Source organism: Schistosoma mansoni, assembly GCF_000237925.1.
Source record: "Schistosoma mansoni, WGS project CABG00000000 data, chromosome W unplaced supercontig 0115, strain Puerto Rico, whole genome shotgun sequence".
In the NCBI taxonomy this organism is placed as follows: Eukaryota; Metazoa; Platyhelminthes; class Trematoda; order Strigeidida; family Schistosomatidae; genus Schistosoma; species Schistosoma mansoni.
In genome coordinates, this window is record NW_017386021.1 from 335,589 (window position 1) to 357,935 (window position 22,347).

Below are 22,347 nucleotides of genomic sequence, written 5' to 3' on the forward strand. Positions count from 1 at the left end.
TGTTCACAAAACATTTTGAATTATATTTCATTCTGTTGAGGATTTTAGATCCTCAGAAATCACTTTGTGAACGTCTTATTTTTGTAATTTTATTTTGGAAATTCGGATTTTTCATTTTCTCACCGAAAACGTCCATTTTTACCTTCAGATTGTGTTTCTCACTTGGAAGGATCTTAAATGTCATCGGTCCGTTTCCTCTTTTATTACTCTATATTGTAACACTTCTACATGGTACTTTTATACTGTATAAATACTTTTGAGTTGTATGCTTGTTTGTTTGGACATCCGAAGTGTTTGTAGGATATACTTTCCCTCGTCTAAATCTGATCTTCTCCCTCTAGTTATCAGGGCTGAGGCGCAGCGAATAGTTAAGCTTGTCTTGTCGTTTTGTTGCTGATCCTTCGTTACATTCACCGACTTTAAGAAATCTCCTAATCTGTTCAGATATAACTCTTATGTGTTCTCAAATGAAACTTTCCTTACCTTCAAATACAAACTTAATTAACGTTCAAATTTTATGTTTGATTGAAGCATTTTAATGTTGTCCATAACTCCATATAATATCGTTGGATATTTTGCTTCAAAAATATCTCACGACCAAGGTTTTGTTTCATTCTTCTGATAATTTCTGTACAAAGAGGTAGTTTCCATATAAGCCTAACAGCCACATTACTTTTTGTATTCTTGGAAGCTTCTTTCCCTATAGCTTTTCGTTTATTTACTTGTAAGATGCAATAATTAAACATGAATTATTAACGTTTATTAAATTTATTTTAAGTTTTACGTTGATATTACTAAAAAATGAGGAGTGTATAAGCATTATTCCACAAGTGATAGAGATGCTTACAAATAAAAGATATTTATCAGTTTCAGAGATTCCTATGAAATTTGACTTCATTATGTACTTTTATTTGTGATGAATACAACCTTAGGATCAAACCAGTTGCCACTAAATCTCTTCATATACACTAAAAAAGTGAGTTAGTACAAGATTGTAGTAGTGACTGACTGGATTCAGATATTGACAGGAATGAAACGGGTGTCCCTAGTGGCACTGAACAATTGTCACACTGTATCAAAAACTGAATTAAAACAGAAGTTGTACAGCTGGGTTTCAACACACAGGTCCCTATTGCTAAGCGTTCACTACAAAACCTTATGATCGTTTATTCGGTACCCAGGGGTTTTGAGTGCGCATTGCTGACGAAACAACTGTTTGATACTCCCCGATTTTCAACTGAGATTAATCTGTGATAAATGCAACCCATATATCTCCATATGAATTTCTTTAAAAAAAGTCACAAGCATTATGAGCAAAGATGAAGGTGACTAGCAATATCGAAGCAATCGGCACAGGATGAACATATGATAATAAGAAACTGACCAATCGGAGTTCTAAACATTACTGGGATGATTCAAACAACCAGTACAAAAGTGAATGTACCTATGGTTGCAAGGCAGATAGAGTCAAATGACCCCATAAGAGTAGATGTTAAACATCCATCATCCTCTATTGCCAGACACATAGTTGAAACAGGTCATGGGATTGAGCTTAACACGGCTTTTGTGGTGTTGTAAAATAGTGTAAAACGGCGTATACTAAAGTTTATTGAAGCCTAGGCCGTAAGAAAATTCAAACCCCCTTTATGTATTCAAAAACGGCTTGTTCTCATCTTAAACGTACCCTGGTAATATTAGCTTATTACCCAGCGTGATGAGGCTTCAAGTTGTTTTTCATATTATTTTCTTTGTTATCTTTGTCACCCCTTACCCTCCATTTCTAGTCTAGCTGACCTTTTATTTTTATGTATAAATGTTCTTAACAAGTATATATGTGATCAGATTATTCGAAATGTATTGAGTTCTGATAATCTTCGTCTTCTTACTACATTATCCAAACATAAATTAGGGTTATATGTTCGGACTCCAATAACTTCTGTTATACGTAGGAGACGGAATCGCACCCGTTTGGTAAATAGCAATTGGTCACTTAAAATGATTTCGTTTATTATACCATATGCCCACTGTCAGCCAGGTGTACCAGGATAGAGCTCGGTACTATCCTTGACTGATCCTTTCCAAACCAAGGTAGGAGAAGCTCACTCATTCGTTGGTTAATTTGCCTTCTAGTACGCCCAGCATAATTTTCTCAGCAAAAGCAGCTGGATTTGTAGAGGAGCCAAACTCAGGTAACCTATCCTTTGTTTGAGTAGACATCACTGGTCCACTATAAAATATCAACTCAAGGTTGACTGCGTAGAATGTCCTATTTACTACTCTTAAGATTATTCCTTTAAAGTCTATGTATCCAAGTTTGATTTATTTCCTTTGTTGAACTACTGACTAGAACTTTTATTATCTTATTATTGCTATTACTCTTACTACTACACCTGTCTTTTTAATACTAATTTGTACTTTTTAACTATTACATGTAGTTATACAATCTATTTCATTGTGATTAATGACTTATAAATTGGTATGACTGATTTAAAAAATCTTCATATAAATATTCATGTATACAAGAGTAAAGCCTGATGACGATGTAATTGGAATCAATAATATTCGCCTTTATGTGTTGTTTTATTTTTATCTTCGCAACCCTTTATATATGATCTCTTACTGAAGAAAAGTATTAGAAATGTAAGCAGAATATAAGTTAAATGAAATACACTGCCAGTATTTTAAATAGTTGAGTTCATCAAATCGTTAGACAATGGCTAGTAAAGTAATGCAAGACGTGCGTTCCATTTTTAATTTCGATGTACTATGTGGATTTACCTTCATCTCAGCGTTGACGCTTACATTAGAACATACTCTGACTACTTAATTTAACGTATCGCTTTGTATATATTTTGATTTATCAATGTGGGGTTGTGGAGATCGTTACGTTTTTGATTGGGATCATTAGTCGATACAAGCTAGATTCGAACCCAGGACCTCTGGTCCCGCGCGCGAACACTTAACCTCTAGACCACTGAGTCGGCATCCAACGGTGTTAATGCCTAATTTCGACCAATCTAAGAAAGTGAACGATCATCTTCCATTGTCTAAGGTATATACCATTCTCTACCTGACACGGATTTAGATTTAGTTAGAGAGTTTGCTTTTTTCATGACTAGATTTATAATAGGAAAACCTTTGACAGACTCAATTGAATGAACAACAAATTTCGATAATAATACACTGTAAGAATGATATTCAACAATGATAGTGTAATCGAAAATGGGATTTTTCAGAACAATGTGATATACTAACACAGTACATATTGAATGATCTGATCACAAATATATTCTTGTTAATGCATTTATATGTGAAAAATAGAAAGTCAACTTCGATAAATTGAACAGAAAAACAAAGGTAATAAAGAGAATGATATGAGAAAAGCGATCTCCCACAAAGCGCCACACAGATCTCATTTGATTTGTGTGAGGGCTGTGATACTGCCCAGGTGCCCAAACCGAAGCAGGTGGTTTTTTTAGGGGGCCACATCCGGAGCCTTTGACCTAAAGATTTGATCCACAAGGCAGTAGAGCGTCGTGAGGAGATGCAGTCCCATGGTAGACAGTGACCAACTATTGATTCATACACCATTTGTTCCCTCAGGATACTGGAGCCCATGTGCACCATTGGTTTGAAATCAGGGTTTTCCAACTCCCCTAGGTGGACCCTCCGTGTCCACCAACCCGGTCAATGCGCCGGACATTCGCTTTTCGTCCTCTCAATTTCGTAAACAGCGCCCACGCCACGAGAATGCAGTGAGTAGGACTTCCCTGGCAGAGGTTATGTACGCGTGGCCATGTGAGAGCATTTCGAGAGGGAGAGCGAACTCTCCCAACTCTCGGCCATACCAGGGCATTTGGGGGCACTCCCAAAAAACAATAATGAAATAACATTTTATTGCATTTTATTTCAAATCATCAAATCTCACAATGAAACATTTCTTTAAAATCATTGTTCACTGAATAGATTACCAAAAGCGCTGGTTATAAAACTTTGTCAAAACTATCAGTATGTTATATTGAATCATTTTATCTAATCTTTCGTCATTAATTATCAGTGCAAATATATATAACAATTTATTGAATAGGATTAAGTTATTATAATTTATCATAATCTTCATATTAAAAAACAATTGTTCATTAAGAAAACTTTTCTTCCGTATCATTCTTTTCTTTATTTTTTTTCTTCTTTAAGCTGAACAGCCAATTTTCGTCTGATATAATCTGGTCAATAGATTAATGACTCTGTTATTCAACGTAGCTTCATTTTTATCTTTAGACAATCTTCTTCACAATTTTCTTGATAAATCATAAAATTTATAGTGATTATGCATTTTGTAATTAGCCCAATAGAATTTACGTACATTTAAAGGACACTCAAGAAACAAGTAAACTTTGTCAGACGAGTTAATTAGTTGACTGCAATCCATTTTCTATACTCTTTTGTTATCTAAATCAAGATACATTGAATGATAAAGTCGTTTATATGATATTTTTTTACTAAAGCTTTCTAAGTGATGATACAAATGGGAACTGCCTTAATCAAAATATCAAACTGTCATTTCTTCTAAGTAATAATTGACAGAATTATTTGAAATTTCTGTATTGAACTTAAATTAGTTTGCATATCATTGGAAAAGCTAAAAAATCAACTGAACACTGTCTCATCGTGGTTTAAAATTCCTTAGCTATGGACACCCACCACCCTACATAGAATCACAGCTAGTATTTATGTGAATCATAGCAACAAACATATGTCTATGCAAGTCAGTTAGTTTACATTTCAGAGTATAGTCACTTCATGATGATAAATTGACAACCATAAAATGTAAAGTGTGATAATTGTTTGACATCCAATATGATTTAATCTTGCAAATTCTAAATTAATACTAGAACTTCCGGTATTCATCTCAAAACTGATTGCTAGTGACTGAGCATTCTACGTCTGGTTAGATTATTTCTAATGAAAATATCATAATAAAGTAACATATTTTTGCAGACTAGCTGTAATTTAGTTTTGATCAGTAATATATTGCATACTGAAAAAAGGAAAGACATGAAAAATCATATACATTTATTGACTAATTACAGGTATACATTGCTAATGAGTACCAAATAGTAGGAAATCTAGGTGCATGGTTTCCTGTTGATTACCTACACTGACCTTGCACTTCAACATAATGCACACAATATCCAGTTACTAAGACTAATAGATGCATTGCAACCTGGCCGGTAGAATTTGATGCACCAAGCGGGATATGACACAACACTGTTCAGTGAACAATCAACTGCTGATACATTTCGGCCGGAATAGATCGATGATAACGTCTCTGAATATGAAACTGTGTGACATGGGATCGAATCCATCATGCAACATCATTTCACTCAAGTTTTTAATTATATCTTGCTGAAAAAAGTAAAATATCCCGAAAGTTATGTCCAAGGTTTCCTGTTGATTACCTCCAATCACCTTACATTGTTTATCTTGTCTCTCATTTGTCTTCGTGTGCAAATAATACTATTCTAGAAGTTAGTGGAGTCTCATAAAACTCAATTGCACATAGATATACATCTATTATTAAATGATTTATCGCTTGCTGTCAGAAAATATGACAATTATCACTAGTTTTATCTAAAATTAGTCAGTACACTTTCGAAATCTAAGTTTTCTACGACTCTTGTAGATATTCAAACACATTTACAGCCAAAAGATTTGGTAAGAATACATAGTAAATAAATGAAACATCACTTTTAATACCTATTTGCATATTAAGAGAATTCATTAAGCTCATAGTGTTTATGCAGTTTTATTGATTAAACAGATGAAACTGAGGATAGATTTTTAAGATCTACTGGATATATATATATATTGGTTTGACTTTTCCTGTTATTGATATTTTTAATAAAATTGGACCAGTCACTATTGTCATATGTATATTTTGAGTAAACTATCTCGAAGTGAACATCAACACTGAGATACAGGCAGTTTCAGTTGACGGGTTCCAAAAAGAATAAAACATGTGCGTCAACAATTCTATTTCTAGTCTCAATCAAACTTTAACATTTCAATTTATTCCATATGATTATGTTGAATCAGTTGAGTGAATGCAGTTTTAACGTTTATATTAGATACTATTTTTAATTCTAATTTGATGTTGGTACATGAAATTATAAAATAATTTAAAAGAACTAACCTCTACCTGTCTATTATTTGGTGTCAGTTCATTTAAAAATGTTTATATGTTTATGCAAACTATGAAGACCACCTATACACAATAAACATCTCTTAATTATTCTCTGTCAATCTAATTTTGGTATTTTCCCTTTATATGATTGACTTCTTTTGTAAATAAACTACTGACAAATCATGAACAAGTAGTTTTAACCTAAACAGTAATAACATAATGGCAAACAATATAGAAAAATAACTTTGATAGGAGTGTGTTCAGTGTAGTGTAACCATAAACAGAGTTCATTAGTTTTCTTCCTCTAAAAGAGTTTCTACTTAAAGTAACCTTATTTAAAAAAAATTATTTCAAACCTAGAGGATGTTAGTTTTAGCAACTCATGACACTAGACTAGTGAATTTCCAGTGATCTACTGTAGTTCATAATTACTTCGTAGATCAGTCATATGTTACACATCGGATGAGTTTTATAATTCAAAACAAAATATTTTACTGAAACTATGGATTATTCAGTGAACATTACAATAGGAACGTAATTCTCTACTTAGTTGAATTTGTTTTAATTATTTAAATTCTTTTCATTTTATCATTAAAAGGTTATACTGCAAAATATATGGTCACTTTTGTTTACTTTTTTATGAATGATAAATAAGGGACTTTATGTGGATGTTGTACTTCCAAATTCTGCCGCTTATGAAGCTGGAATTAAAGAAGGAGATGAATTAATCTGTGTAAATAATCAAATAGTTACAAGTTGGACACAAGAAGCAGCTTCAAAACTATTACGTGAATTACCGGATGAAGATTTCGTAATGTTACATTTTCGAGAATTTTTTCATCCTCATGGTTTTAACAATATTGCTCAATTAAATAAACAACTGAAAACTGTATCAATAAAAGAAAGCCTGTCTATGCCTCATTGTTCTACATTGAAATTAAACTCATCTCCTATTGAACTTAACTATGATCAGAAACATGATATTGATGAATCATTTTCTTTCATAAATTCATTGAATAAAACTTCTGATAACACTGTAAACAAAGAGTATGTACCATTAAATTTCCAAGATACGCTGAATCAAAATATCCATACAGATAACAGTAATAGCACTATTCCTACTTCCAATGTTCGCACACTGAATCATGATGAAGTTTTATGTGATTATCCAGTCAATGATACGCGGTTCGATGTAATTCCGCTACAATCACATACACGCATATTAAATAGTTTCAGTGACTACACACTTGACTGTCCAAAATGCTTCATAAATGAACCACAAATCCAGTGAATGTGTACAAATATGCTTTTTTTTAATTAAAATAAAGAAACAATGTGTCCAATAAAATTCTTCTTAAAAATTGCTTTTGTAATATTGACAAATTCACGGGGAAAAGTTTAGTACACAGGTTTTGTGACTTTATGGGAGAAACAATTTTGTATTGTTTCATTTCAAGAAGCTAAATTCTACTTATCTGTGTATCAACTTTACATAGAGATGCCTATAATTTACATTCTGTGATATCATAATAATGATTATAGATACCATCTGTGATTGAATTTCAAACCTGCTTTCAATCATATTTGATTATTATTTATTCTTTTCACACTGCCAAAAGCCTTGATGTAGGACAAAACAGTTTGACATATCTAGTTGGTGCTTCGGTTATCAACACTCTCACGACCTATCCAATCTAAGACTGAATTATTCAAACTGATTAATCTTCGAGTAATAATCAATGTTAATTTTGATCAATCCTTAATCCTGGTTGCCATTCCTTAAGTGTAAAAAAACCTCTTTTAACGAGTTACAATTAATATAGAATCTACATTTAAGATCTCTTGCTAGTTACATTTAATCAGATAAGATCGGACTCCGAAGAAAAACCCATAAGGGACTTGAATAACAAAAAAAGGTTAGCTATTAACGGGAACATAAACTAATAGTTTATAATTAAATATTTGTTTCTATCTTATAATATTTTCGAACAACTGTGTGAGCTGTTGTGAACTGAGCAGTAGTGAACATCTATATCGTTCGAATTTAAAGTCAATAAGCTATGTTCAACTCAATATTCTACTCAAATTTTAAGAATAAACTCAAACTGAAAATTATATCAGACTCCGGTGATTATATATATATTCTATATATATGCTGATAAATGACTTATCAGAACTGGAATAAATTCCCCCCTGATTCAGGCCGGTAAGAAGAACATGATATGTTTATCCATTTTTAAACGAATTATGAGACTGAAATCATTATCAACGGACATTGTAAGCCTAGAACATCATTGTTCAACTATTAGTTCAATATTAATGTATTCTAAAATGTTAATTCATAAAAACATAAATCGGAAAAAGGGAAACTAAATTATCAATGACTTCTAGATCACCCTGATTAGCTTTTTTAAAATGTCATCACGAAATAACTCAATGTATTCAGTGTATCGATTTTGTTTTTCAAATTTCGCCATTTTTCAAGGTTGTTCAAACATCAAATTCTCATTATCCTTTTTTCAATGATCAAAACTAATACTTATATCAATTTGTAATTAATTTAAAATTATTCCACTTGAAGAAAATATATGGATCATTTGTCCTTTCATTGCAGTATTTTTTCGGTGAATTAATGAAATGAGCCAAGTGTAGTTCTCAAAAATTTCCAGTTAGTGTTTTTTCAATTGTTTTATTGTTTCATTGTTTAATTTTTAGTATCGGTTACTATGTCAAGCCCACTCAGCTTATTCTACCTTCCGGACAGGCCGATTTATTCATTCTTCTTGAGTCATACTTTGACTTAGTTAATTATTCGCTTATCAACCTTGACTGTTTTTATGTGAGTGTATGTGTGCACATTTCCTATCTTACTCATTATATGTCTGTAACTAATGTTTATCTGGCGATAAATATCGATTCACGCTTGATTAAATCGAATTGGCTTACATGCCTTCTCCACCGCGCTCTAGTTTTGCTTCGTTTCTCCGATCTATTGTCTGATCAGATCAACGATTGAATGAAATATACGTATTCGAAATTCATTCTCGTATTTCACGTATTTAATTCCGTTATTCACCAACGCGATTTAAGCCGATAATTGTATATGAGGATTGCGGACAAGTCTGATTAGAATAGCTATCACTTAATAACAATCATTCATATGATCCGATTGGAGTCAGATTTCGGGCCACTAAAAATTACATAGTGTGGAAATTGAGATGAGTTCCAGGTAATTATTATGATTTGCTGTTTAGATAGGTATATTACTGCTGCCCCTAGATTTTTCTTTGTAGTAAACAATTTATTCATGAAATGATAATGATTCATACATTCACTCTTTTTCACATCATTTACTTCTTACTAGCTCATACTTTCCTAATTAACAAAATCAACATCAGGATATGAATAATTTCAGTGTGGATATGCTTTTAAAGAGTTATATATTCTTTGATGATTCCGATTATGATACTGAACACGTCCAGACGAGATTACTAGACGAAATGTAATTATTCAAATTTCGATCCCTGAGATTATTTCAAATGCAAATTTTACACACAATAGAGAACATGGCTTAGAGTTTCAATTTTTGTTAGCAGTGAATTTTGTTTATATATCTATTGAAAATACTATGACTTCCATTTAATCGTGCAAATAAACATGTAAATAGCCAAAAAAGCACACTGAATTACATTCATTCAGAAGATTTCAATGTCAAAATTTTGACATGTCGAATGTTGACATTTATATAACATTTGGAATTTAAGATGTGCTAGGTATCATTTAGAACATCAGTTAATAATGATAAATTTTAACAAAATAGGTACCAATGTTAATGAATATCAATCAGTTTTAATGTAAATTACATCAAAGAGGAATTTTATTAATTAGGAAGCCTTTGGCAACACCTTTATTTTACTTAGTAACCCCTTAATAATGGGTATCTATGATCCTCGATATATTGCTTCCAGGATCTTCAGATTCTGTCTTAAGTTCGATACGATAAGAATAGTTAACTTGGATTCATGGTATTACTCGTTTATCTTGGTCCTGACCTTGTTGACCTGCACGCCATTGTTTTTAAATATGACCAAAACTGTCTATACGTTTGTTCGAGCAAAGTCAATCTACATTTCAATTGCATATACCAAATGCAAAATCTGCAAAACGACAAGAAATTATTCTACCAGTAAAACGCTATTCTTTAAGTTGGATCCTATTCTATAGGTGACATGATGCATTAAAGGAATTATCACTTGATCAAGAGAAAACAAAGTATTGACTAGCATATCACTTTAAAAAACGTAGGAATAAAAGACTTGTTCATCTGTATAGTTTCACATCTTTCCGTTGTTCGCCTTAAGGACTGCGACTGGTCAATCGCTGCTGACATCTGAGCACCTCGAGAGTAATGAACAGAAACACTGAACTACAGATACATCCGGGTGAAGAGTCTCAAATAGGACGAAACGTGCTCTCTGAATTCGACTTCTAACAACTATCTAACGGTGAATATACAAAATTTTCATAGCTTATTATAGTTTTTCGATATAATCAGTATACTTGCAGTAAGCTTCATTTGTGACAAGGTATTATAAATATGTGAAATAAATTGAAAATACTTAGATATCATCCACATACAAACGACAACCGAGTGCATACTAAGCACGAGATTCATCACCAAGACACAGGAAACATTTTGAAAGAAGTGCTTATTAAGTTTGATTGAAATTAGTGTAATAACTGAAAAATTCAATTGCATTATACAGCTTACTCCTCCTAATTTACAATTACTTAATACTATGAACCCATAATCTCACGTGAGATGAAACCAAAAGATTTAGGATGCAACTGCAGGAATAATATTTAATGACCATTAAGTCGAAATGCAGCTAAAGTCACATTATGAATATATACAAAAACTATCAAAGCACTGTATAAGTAAATGATTATCATGTGCGCTCATCAATAATAAATTTTAAAGTGGATTTCGTGCATTCTTTATAAGAAACCATGGTTAGTATAACCAACCAGCTCACTTGTGAGGAAATTTGACGGTTTTATAAATTGATAGTCAGTTAAGATTACTTATATGCCAGCAGGTTCTAAGTATTGTAAAGGTATAACTTAAATTCACAACAACTATCATTCATAATCACTAATGCTTACAATTTAATTGTACTATTAAGAAAGAGTAAATATTGCGTTTATCCAAAGTCATCTGTTCTATTCATTTACACCTAATGGTATTGCTAATATTCCATAAACACTGTTAAATAATTTATATAACAAGTTTTTCAGTGTGATTAAAATCTGTAATCATGAATACTTATGAGCAAATTTTATTTTGTTAAAGTTTACAATCACTTACGATTTAATCAAATTCTAATAAGATGTACTAAAATTTTGTTCTCACTGAAGTTCAGTTTGAATATGATTTACCGTATCATGAAAATGGAAAAATTTTAATCCTTCCGGCACGGATTGGAGACAGCTATCCACTTCAGACAATGGATGAAGGGTTGTGCAAGATCATGAATCGATTGAAGTTAGACAATAACACAGTTGGATGCCGGCTCAGTGGTCTAGGCATTAAGCGCTCGCGCGTGAGACCAAAGGTCCTCGGTTTTGGTCCCTCATGAGAGATCGTGGATGCACACGGCTGAGAAGTCACATACTAGGGCAAATAGGACGTCCAATGTTCTCAGGATTTCAATGATAGTCTAATTTACATGGACTCTTGAATTCAACTATTAAAATTACTACAATCTCCACAAATCCTCACTCCGATATTAAAGAAATGGTAAGAATAATTCGAAAAAACGCTCAGTATACTTATGATGGGTAAACGCCTTTTCATTGAAATACATTCAAATAAGGAAGTTTGTAAGCTTATAATTATTTATCTTAAACGTGAATAAAAATGATTGAAATATAGGCGTATATTTCATACAATCTGTTGTCATAGTAAGTAATTAAGTGAAAATCACTCTTCTGTGATTTGTAAAGTTTATTATGTTTTATTCGTAGTGATTATTTTTAAAATTATTTTGATATTAATTACTACAAAAATGTAGTAACGTTATAGGTTGCTAGAAAATGATCATCATAATATGTTAATCTTCAAACTTATACGTATAGTTTTCTTACATAGTATTCACTTAATGTCGGACATGATCTGATCAAAGTGTGAGCATATCCAACTAGTATTTTACTACGGAAAAGCATCATACATTGAGCATCGGTGATACTCACCAGTTACTTAAACACCTTCAATTAGATAGTATCGAAAAAGAGTTCAAATTAGTATTGTTTGTTTGAATCTTCCGATTGATGCTTAAGAATGCAATTGATCAGTCTCTTATTGGCATATGTGCATACTGTGAGTATTGCCTCGATATTGCCTTAATTCACAGGCATTGTAAGCAAAGATGGGTAGTGGCTAGCAGTGGAATCCAGGATGCTCGTTTCGTCCCATTTGGGACTCGTCAGCTGAATGTACCTGCATCTCAAACAAACAATACTAAGTGAATTCAAACTTCACCCCATTGCACAAGCAAGTGGCTATCAGGACTCAGTAGCTGAGTGGATAACGCGATGGCGTTTGAAGCGAGGGTACTGGGTTCGAGTCCCAGAGTGAACATCATCTCTGAGATGTAGGTACATCCAGTTGACGAGTCCCAAATAGGACGAAACGCGTGACGAATTAGTATAATCATTTTAGTTCCACTGGAAGTTATTCTTGTACTGAATGACTTGTTAATAACATCCCTGTTATGTCTAGATGTTAGATTCTAAATATACTACTCGAGCTTTCGCTCGCTAGAACCCTCCAAGTTGCAAATGAGAAGACGGGAGATAAGTGAAAGTAGTTTTATTCCAAACAGTGTCGAATATGGTACAAAACTCCCAGGTATTTATAGCTTTTACTAAAAACGAAATCATTATAGTCATCCAATCCACTTACAGTGGTTTTTAGCATTTGTCCAATAGGGAAGCTACACGTAGAGATTCTGGAATATCCTTCCAAAAGATGACTGTATGGAATATCTTCAGCTCTTTCTGAGCTTCTTGGAGCCTCCTCGAACATACCCGTGGGTCATCCTCACAATCTCTAATTGTAATACTGGTTAATGTACGTCCGAATGATGGAAATAGGTCTTACTAATAAGTAAGCAACATTGCTTCGAACCAATCAAATCCAGTTAACTACGATTAAATATAATATCATTTATATCATTCAACAAATCCTTCAGTTCATGTTTACTATCGATATAAAATATCTTTATACAAAAGATTGAGATACTGAATCTCAGAAATACTTTTAATAAAAACTTCTGGTGTCATAATTCCATGAAACAATTACAATATTTAACACTAATAGATAGTAAATTGTAAACACCAATAAATATTTTAGACGTTTGATAATTTCTAATTTTGTTTTCGTTTGTGAATTAAAATTAGAATGAATGTAATCAGAAGGGGTTTTGTGGGGATTTCAGTATTTTCATAGTTGAAATCATGAGGCAGGATCGTGGAGTTCAATCAGGTCTGTTGTGAGATATCAACTCACTGAAGACAATTGGTGAACGGTTGCTCAACTTCGTGGATTGGTTGGAGTTAGACATTAACACCATGGGATGACGGCTCAGTGGTCTAGTGGTTAAGCACTCTGGCGGGAGACTGGTAGGTCCTGGGTTCAAATCTCACGAGGTGGGATCGTGGATGCGCACTACTGAGGAGTCCCTTAATTGGACGAAACGGCCGTCCAGTGCTTCCAGGTTTTCCATGGTGGTCTAGCTTCAACTATTAAATTGATTGTTTAAATTTATTTTCATACACGTTTACTTTCATGTTTAAACTGTTGGTAATCATCGTAGCTAATCAAAAAAGCGTAGATTCGATTCCCAAGACATTTGCTCAATCTATTTCGTATTACTTACAAAAACTATATTTAAGGTCGATGAGGACACAGTGAATAATCGTTATGGTATTTATTTTACAACTGCTATTGCTAATAATAAGCTTTAGATAGCAAATGAAGAAAATATTGATCGGTAAATCATTGAAGCCACGAAACCATGAACACTAATTTTTTGCACTATGAATTCATATAAAAGTGTCCTTAGGAACTGTATATTTCAATTAGGATGTACACAAACCAACCAACTGAAAGATGTGTCTTTTAGAACCTAACTATTTACTTTCCAGTTAAATACAGACCTATGTTTCTTTTCAAATCGTAATTTATGTAGGTTATAGTTGTATGCAATAAATTCTGACTTCCCAGCTACTTCCCATGTCGTGAAACTCTCTAGTACCCTAACTCTGAACGGGTAACTGAATTTAAAATATACTAAATAAGCTTACTATACATTGATAAGTTTGTAGATAACGTTGTTATTTTAGAAGCTCTAAGAATATATCCTAAAAACTGATAATTATCCAAGCAGATGTGACAAAACATAATGAAATGTTTACGAGATAACTCCCTAAAAAATTACCAAAGAACACTAATTACTCAAAGTATTTTCAATATTTTGTCTTGACTCCCGAGGATATTCTAAGGAAGTCCAAATAACACTCATCAAATTTACTATTCAGTTTCGTTTTTTTTCATTTTAGAAGGAAAATTCATGTCTATAGTTCTAGGAGTTGACAAGTAATCCAGTAATATGTCAATGTATTTAATCTATCTTATGCAATACAATATAATGACTTTGATGAGATACAAACAATAGTAAATGCTTTTTGTCTTTTATTTAAGAAAATACCTAAAAACTGATAAACTGAGTCCCTAGATACAAATACATTGTATATTTTCATAATTAATATTCTTCTTATAAAATGTTTCATAACACTAAAATTATCTTCTTTTGTTTTAATTTGCTAAATCCTCCAGGGAATATAATTATTGTGATTATATTGGAAACCTGAAACAAACATTCTCATTAGCCTAATGTTTTATTCTAACATCTTATACATAATAAAGCGCTTATCGAAAGAGAGAGAGAAAGGTGAATGCAATGAGAAATAATGTCTCTTAACATCGTTTAGTTATACGAGAAAAATAGTTTCCTTTTTCTTCCCCGAAACAAAAAAAAGAAAGCAGAGATGGATAGTGGCTAGCAGTGGAATCCAGGACGCGCGTTTCTTCCTATTTGGGACTCGTCAACTGGATGTACCTGCATCTCAGAGTTGATGTTCACTCTGGGACTCGAACCCAGTACCCTCGCTCCAAACGCCATCGCGTTATTCACTAAGCTATCCATCTCTGTTTATAGTGCTTGTGAATTAAGGCTATATTGAGGCAATATGCACAGTATGCACATATGCCAATTAGAGACTGACCAGTTGCAGTCCTAACAAATCGATGGGAAGATTCAAACAAACAATACTGAATGAATTTAAAAAAAGAAAGCAATTGGAAGACAATGTATTAGGAATAGGACTAGTTATGATTAGTTTTTCAAGTATAAACTTATTATGATTTATGCTTCTATATTTAGTCTTAACTATCATATTATATTACAGTTCTTTTTTTAACGATTTTTTCCTAAACTCTAATATGGCACCAGAATGACAAGGATTACTTTTAATCATCTTCAAATTGTCTATATTTAGGAAAATGTGAATAAACATTCATGAAAAACTAGCTAAAATAACTGACTAGTTTGCAATTAACTTTAATTTCTGTAACTTGAAGTGAAACCACTACCTGAAATAAATACAAAATACTTTACTAATGAATCGTTTCCAGTTAATCTATTACAATATTATAGTGTTGATGACATATAATTATATCAAAAAAAAACAAAAGCTTGGACCAGATTGCCAGGTGAAACGTTGGATTTACGCCAAATTCATTCGCTGAGATTTTACAAATATATTATTCTTCCTATTTTATGTCTTACATCAACTCGGCGCTCAAATACTGTGAAACTATTCTCTCTAATATAGACGAAAGTTCTTATATAAAACAAGATACAGTTTTCGTTTACTCAAAAACAACTATGACAATAAAACTGTGAAAATTTAAAAAAAGTAAAGAAAAACAGTCATACATCTTCAGAATATACAATAAATTCAACGTATTTCATTGACTTCTCTACAGTCACTTATACAAGTTTTTTAGTTTGGTTATTTTAAATCATGGCAAAGATATAATTTGAAAGTTATGAAAACTAAATTGTCCAATAATGAATTTAGTTAATACTTTGGTAACATTTTTTTATATATTGTTGAAATCATGAGTCAATTGAAGCTAGACCACCAAGGAAAACCTGCAATCACTGGACGGCCAAATCGTCCTGTTGTGGGACTCCTCAGCAGTGCGCATCCACGATGCCGCCTCACGAGTTTCGAACCCAGGACCCATCAGTCTCGCGCCAGAGCGTTAACCACTAGACCACTGAGCCGACATTCAACGGTGTTAATGTATAACTTTGACAAATCCACGAAGTTGAGTAACCATTCACCAATGTTTTCAGTGAGTTGATATCTCATGATACCTCATGATTTCAACTATATAAAATTACTAAAATCTCCACAAAATCCTTTTTTAGTAATGATTATCTTTTGTTTAACTGAAAAAAGAAGCCATTATACACAATCAATTCATTATATTCTATCATCACTGTCGTCATTGTTTTGTTTTTATTTCTGAAGAGAATTAACTGCATAAAATAAATCAAGATTCTTCATTTAAAAGTTACTTTTATTCATGTATTGATGTCAACCGAATACCTATTTAGAACTGTCTTTACTACTAAGTACATTAAATGGTGATTGAGGGATTTTATAAAATTGATTCAGGTTAAACACGCAAACTGTCAAATGATAGTTCAACAGTTTAAAGGTTAAACGTTCGCGTGTTAAACTGAAAGTCCTGGGTTTGATCCCTGGTGGCGGCGTCGTTGATATGCATTTCTGGGTAGTTCCATACTAGAACTAAATAGCTATCTAATGCTTCTGGGTTTTCGATGAAAATCTGTTACTAAGATCATTCCGTCGTGTTAATAATGTAATTATACCATATTCTTTAATGATTTTGATTTTTGTAAAACTGTTCTTATTAGAATTTGCTCAATATGATACATTTATTCATTAGTGTCTTTAATGTACTTATGGTTTGGTTTATTTCCATTAAATAGACTGAGTCAATATACAGATTAATGATTTTAACAAAATAACTGAGTTCATTCTTTGTTCAGCTCTCTACAAATTATATGGTAAATCGGATTATTATTGTTTAGTTATTAAACATTAATTTTGATGTTAGTTGATTATTCACTAACACGGTCCTCAACCAACTTTTGTTCCAGCCTGTAATTACCAACAGGATGTGTTTAGAATCATGAAGGAACTTTGACCATCGAAACGATTCAAACTCCATTCGTTCACGGTAACAATTAAAAATGCTAGCAAAAAACTACTCAAACAATATTTTACCTACCGTAGGCCTTAGATTTCTATACTGATTGATCGTTGTGCATTGACAATGATGATGGATATCCAGTCATTAAATTTGTCTGGATTATATCGACCGCATATTTATATGACTATTAATCTGCATAACTCAATAGTTTATCCACTAAATTCAAGTGCTAGGTAGTTGGAAGCAGTCTTCAGGAACCCTTAAAAACTGACTTGGTGCTAGAAGGAACAAGTCGTTATGGATTATCTGAAGTCTTCAAGGTATTGATACCCTTTGTGAAGTTTAAATACACTACAAATCTACTTAATGAAGAAGCGGATCATTTTTGTTTGATAAAGCTTCATGAGAATTTATTAATTTTAACCAGAAAGGCTTGCTAAATAAGGATAATCTTTTATCAACCCATCTTTAACAATATATGAAACCGATTAAATATTGAAGTTTGTCAAAAGATTATCAAATATGTTAAAGATAATTAAAAATTTCAAAAGCATATTATCTTACCTTCTAATGTAGTTCACATATTAGAAAAATTGTTGTCCACCCCCCCCCAGTGATCTATTTTGACAAATTCAAAATCACAAATTTTAAATTTTTCTCCATATTGATTTTTTTCTGGAGAAAAAGAAAACATGGAATATTTCCCACACGAATTACTATCTTTGACATTTTGATGCCCAAAAAAAAACAAACACCCAGAAACAAACAAAAAAGTGGATTTAATAAAATGCTCAACTTGAAATTTGTAAAAATGTTTAAAATTCAATGTTTTCTGTTAGTAAATAGCTTTTGATTATCATATAGTAAACCCATGGCCTTCAGGTCTGGCTGAGGACGTTTAAGCTTAATAAAACTGGTCGTGGATACAGTGGTATACATGTTTACTTTCAGTCAATTCTCAAGACTGTTCAACTATCTTCCATTGTTTTTGATGGGTAACCACCTGGCATCTGACATGTTTGAACTCCATTGGTCTTAGCTTCTCATCGGTGTTTGGAGAACTACTACAAAAGAATAAATCATTGCTGAATGAGTAACAATTATCAGCATATGGATTTGTACAGATAAGTTCCATCTTATCTAGCTTTGTTAAAAAAACCAAGTGATTACTCATGAAATCGGTATGTATGTCTTGGTAAGACTATATTCTTTTAAACTGTTATCAAAAGTGAGTTAAAGGTTGATCTCTAGTTTTCTTATCATGGCTAACACTTTCTATAGTAATAACAAGAAGAAAATACAACCAATTCTATAAGCAATTCAACAGATATCAGATTAACGGAGTTTACTGGGAATATCACAATGAGTAACTAAGTTTTGTATATAGTAGTAATATGCTTTACTGAAATAAATTATATGTAACATTAACTACACGGTTTGCGGCACGACCTCCTTTATAACTCTAAATAACAATATCTTATTTTAGTTATTTTGTAAGGAAGTCAGAATTCAAATTTAACTTTGTCAAGAAGAATAGTGGGTGGGTAAAATCTTGAGATGCACTGACAAAACCCTGAAATTACTGGCTATGCGAAAACAATTGGGTTCATGGGTGTAATTAGATGTTACTAGTACTTTTGACAGCCTTATTGTCATACTAAGTGCCATAGGCAAATATTGTTAAGCCAGGTCTAATAATCAGAAACGTTTTAACCTCTACAACTAATGTGAGCGGGATCATCACATATTTTTGCTTTGTATTTGTTAAATATTCATATTTTTATATTGCTCTGAGGCTATGGTTTGAATTGTTAATTGTTGGTAGGTGTTCTACTTACTTACACCTGTTACCCTTTGGCAGAGGAGCATAGTCCGCCCACCAGCACTCTCAATCCAACCCTATTCTAGGTAATCCTTTCCAGTGCTTTCCAGTCGCTATTCATCCTCTTCATATCTGCTATTTCTCGACGTAACGTGTTCTTTGGCCTTCCTCTTTTCCGCTTCCCTTCAGGATTTCAAGTTCGCTAACTTGCCTCGTGATGTAGTTTGGTGATTTCCTCAATATATATCCTATCCACTTTCAGCGTCTTTTCTTAATTTCCTATTCAGCTGGAAGCTGGTTTGTCCTCTCTTACAGTAGGCTGTTGCTAATGACATCCGGCCAGTTGGTAAATGTTCTTCCATTCATAAATCACCATGAATTATTTATTAAACTGTGATCCAAGTTGTAGTATATATACCATAACTGTGTACAAATTATGAATTTCTACTTGTGGTGCTTTTTTAAGAAATCATGATGTCAGCTTGGTGGTCTAAGTTCATTGTGCTGGTTCTCAAGGAGGCTTGATTTCAACTGGGGAAGTAGTTGATCTCTGTTGAGAATTTCAAAACTAGCAGAAAACAACTGTTTATTTCCAAAAAATTTTATTCAGTTATCATTACTTTAAGATGGATTTTTATTTTAAATTGTATTTTCATTTTATTTTCGGGCGAATTTCACTTTCTATTTGCATTTGAAACTTATTAGATCTCATTTTCATATTGCTTGTTTTGAATCTTTCCATTGACGTTTAGTACAACGATTGATCAATCTCATATTGGCGTATGCGCATACTGTGCTGATCAATTGCTAGGTTAGAGACCTGAATTCCACTGCTAACCACCATCCATTTACGTTTATTAATTTTTACTTCTTTAAAATTTTACAATAGCCTAACTATATATATATATATATATATATATATATATATATATATATATATATATATTAACGTCATCTGCATACATAAACATTTTTAAATGACAGATTACAACAGAAACATAGGAAAATGTATGCTAATGTTACTTTTACTATTAGTAACAGTGATGACAATAATAACATTAGCAATATTACTGCTTATCAGTAATCTAAACAATAATAAGGACAGAAAACAGAACTACTAAAATGGGAAAAGTCTAAATAAAAATAATTTTTAAAAAAGTCTTATTTTTTTTTACGTTACCAAAATTAACGTCCGTTCTCATTTCGATTTGCGATGGTTTTTATTATCTCATTGTTGATAATGTTTACATTCTGTGTGGATTGCCTTAATAAGGCCATTATGACACAAGTTTATATAGAATAGATAGAATGTAGCTAGCGGAGGATACAAATGCATCAACCTGACGAGCCCCAAATAGAACAAAACGTGCGTCTTGGATTCCATTGTTAGTCTTATTTCATGTATTCTATATAGAAACTTACTCTTTTTTAATAAAATTCAAGAATCTTCAGAAACTTCATACAGTTTTTCTCATTCTTTCAATATATATGCTATGGCACACATCTTTAAACTTGTAGATACAGTTGAAGATAACATAAAGAGGAATTCCTCTATGCTTGACTATTTCATTCGATACAGAGAGATCAACTTGGCGGTTGGATACATATTTATACTATGGTGTTTAATCTACAGTCAATTTTCCCAGCTACTTTATTATCTTTTTTCTCTACTGTGGCATACACTGTTTCTTTCGTTGCTTCTCGTTTAGTCTTTCATTATTACAACAGAGAATAAAAACAAACAAACAGGTTTAAATTTACTTAGTATTGTTTGTTTGTATCTTCCCATTCATGTTTAGGATTGCGACTGGTCAGTCAGCGAAAGGTACTGGGTTCGAGTCCCAGAGTGAACATCAACTCTGAGATGCAGGAACATTCAGCTGACGAGTCCCAAATAGGACGAAACACGCGTCCTGGATTCCACTGTTAGCCACTACCCATCTTTGCTTATAAACAAATGAGTTATTCAGTTTTATTGTCCTTATTGGGAAAATTTAAAAATAATTTTACACATAATATTACCATAAATTTATTTACACGTTTTAATAAACTTACCATTAGTCATTGTAGTTTTTCTAGTTTGTTGACAGTTATATCTATTCATATGTCTAAGTTGTTAGCAAGTAGTTATGATAGAATGTTTAATTTTCTCACTCCATTCTATTGTTTTAGTTCATTTTGGATATTGAAATTTGAACATTAGTTGTTTTCTTTTTTTATCTTATATATAAATCAACTTATGACTTTGATAGTTTCTAACATTAGAAAAATCTACTATTTCAATTCATTTCAATTCAACATATACATATATGTACTGTACACTACTTATATCGACAAGTATGATTAACACTTAGCACCAGTCAGAAGTGGAATGCATGTCAGAAGAAGATTGATACGAATTGAAAGATTCGTGGACTATTCAATGAAGATGTGCAAATGATGTGTTTCAATGTATGGTATTCGTATTTTACGGAAGCACTCTGTAATTTTGCGTTGAACAATAAATTGGTCTTCCCCACCTGAGTCCTCGTTCAATACATATATACTAAAAATAACAATCTACTTAGCAATTCGTCTAAAAACATATTTTCATAGATGGATTTATCTTAGAGATGAAATTCAATCGGAGTGATTGATTTTTCTAAAACATCCCAAATCAATAAGAAGAAGAATATACAGTTTTATTTTACATAAAAGAATATAAACATTATTTTCAGTATAGGGTTGTGGAGAATGTTGAATTTCACTGAGATTACGAACTGATCTAAGTTGGACAACTATTGATGACCTGGAGGTAAAATATAATTGAATCATTGTTGTCGCTACATTTTTTTATTTTCCGTAACTGGACGTTGGACATATGGTTAAGAAAAGCATAATTTGCAAGTAATTTTCGATATTATCTAAATTTTATCCAATTTGTGAAGCTATGATTACTGATTGTTAAATAGTCTGTTTAAAACTTGG

General features: G+C 32.3%; 1 protein-coding gene and 1 non-coding gene across 2 annotated transcripts in view; both read left to right on the forward strand.

Moving 5' to 3' along the window:
- Nucleotides 1-7,475, forward strand: part of Smp_137490 (PDZ domain protein, putative) — a gene marked incomplete at both ends in the record, with an annotated part of 25,281 nt that extends 17,806 nt beyond the window's left edge. Inside the window, 2 exon segments of the mRNA XM_018790982.1 lie at nt 7,181-7,201; nt 7,206-7,475. Of these exon segments, the coding sequence (XP_018645774.1) occupies nt 7,181-7,201; nt 7,206-7,475 (291 nt within the window).
- Nucleotides 7,476-13,097: 5,622 nt separating this feature from the next.
- Nucleotides 13,098-13,163, forward strand: Smp_tRNA_00534_Gln_TTG.1.1. The gene has a single exon. It is a non-coding gene (tRNA).
- Nucleotides 13,164-22,347: the final 9,184 nt, after the last annotated feature.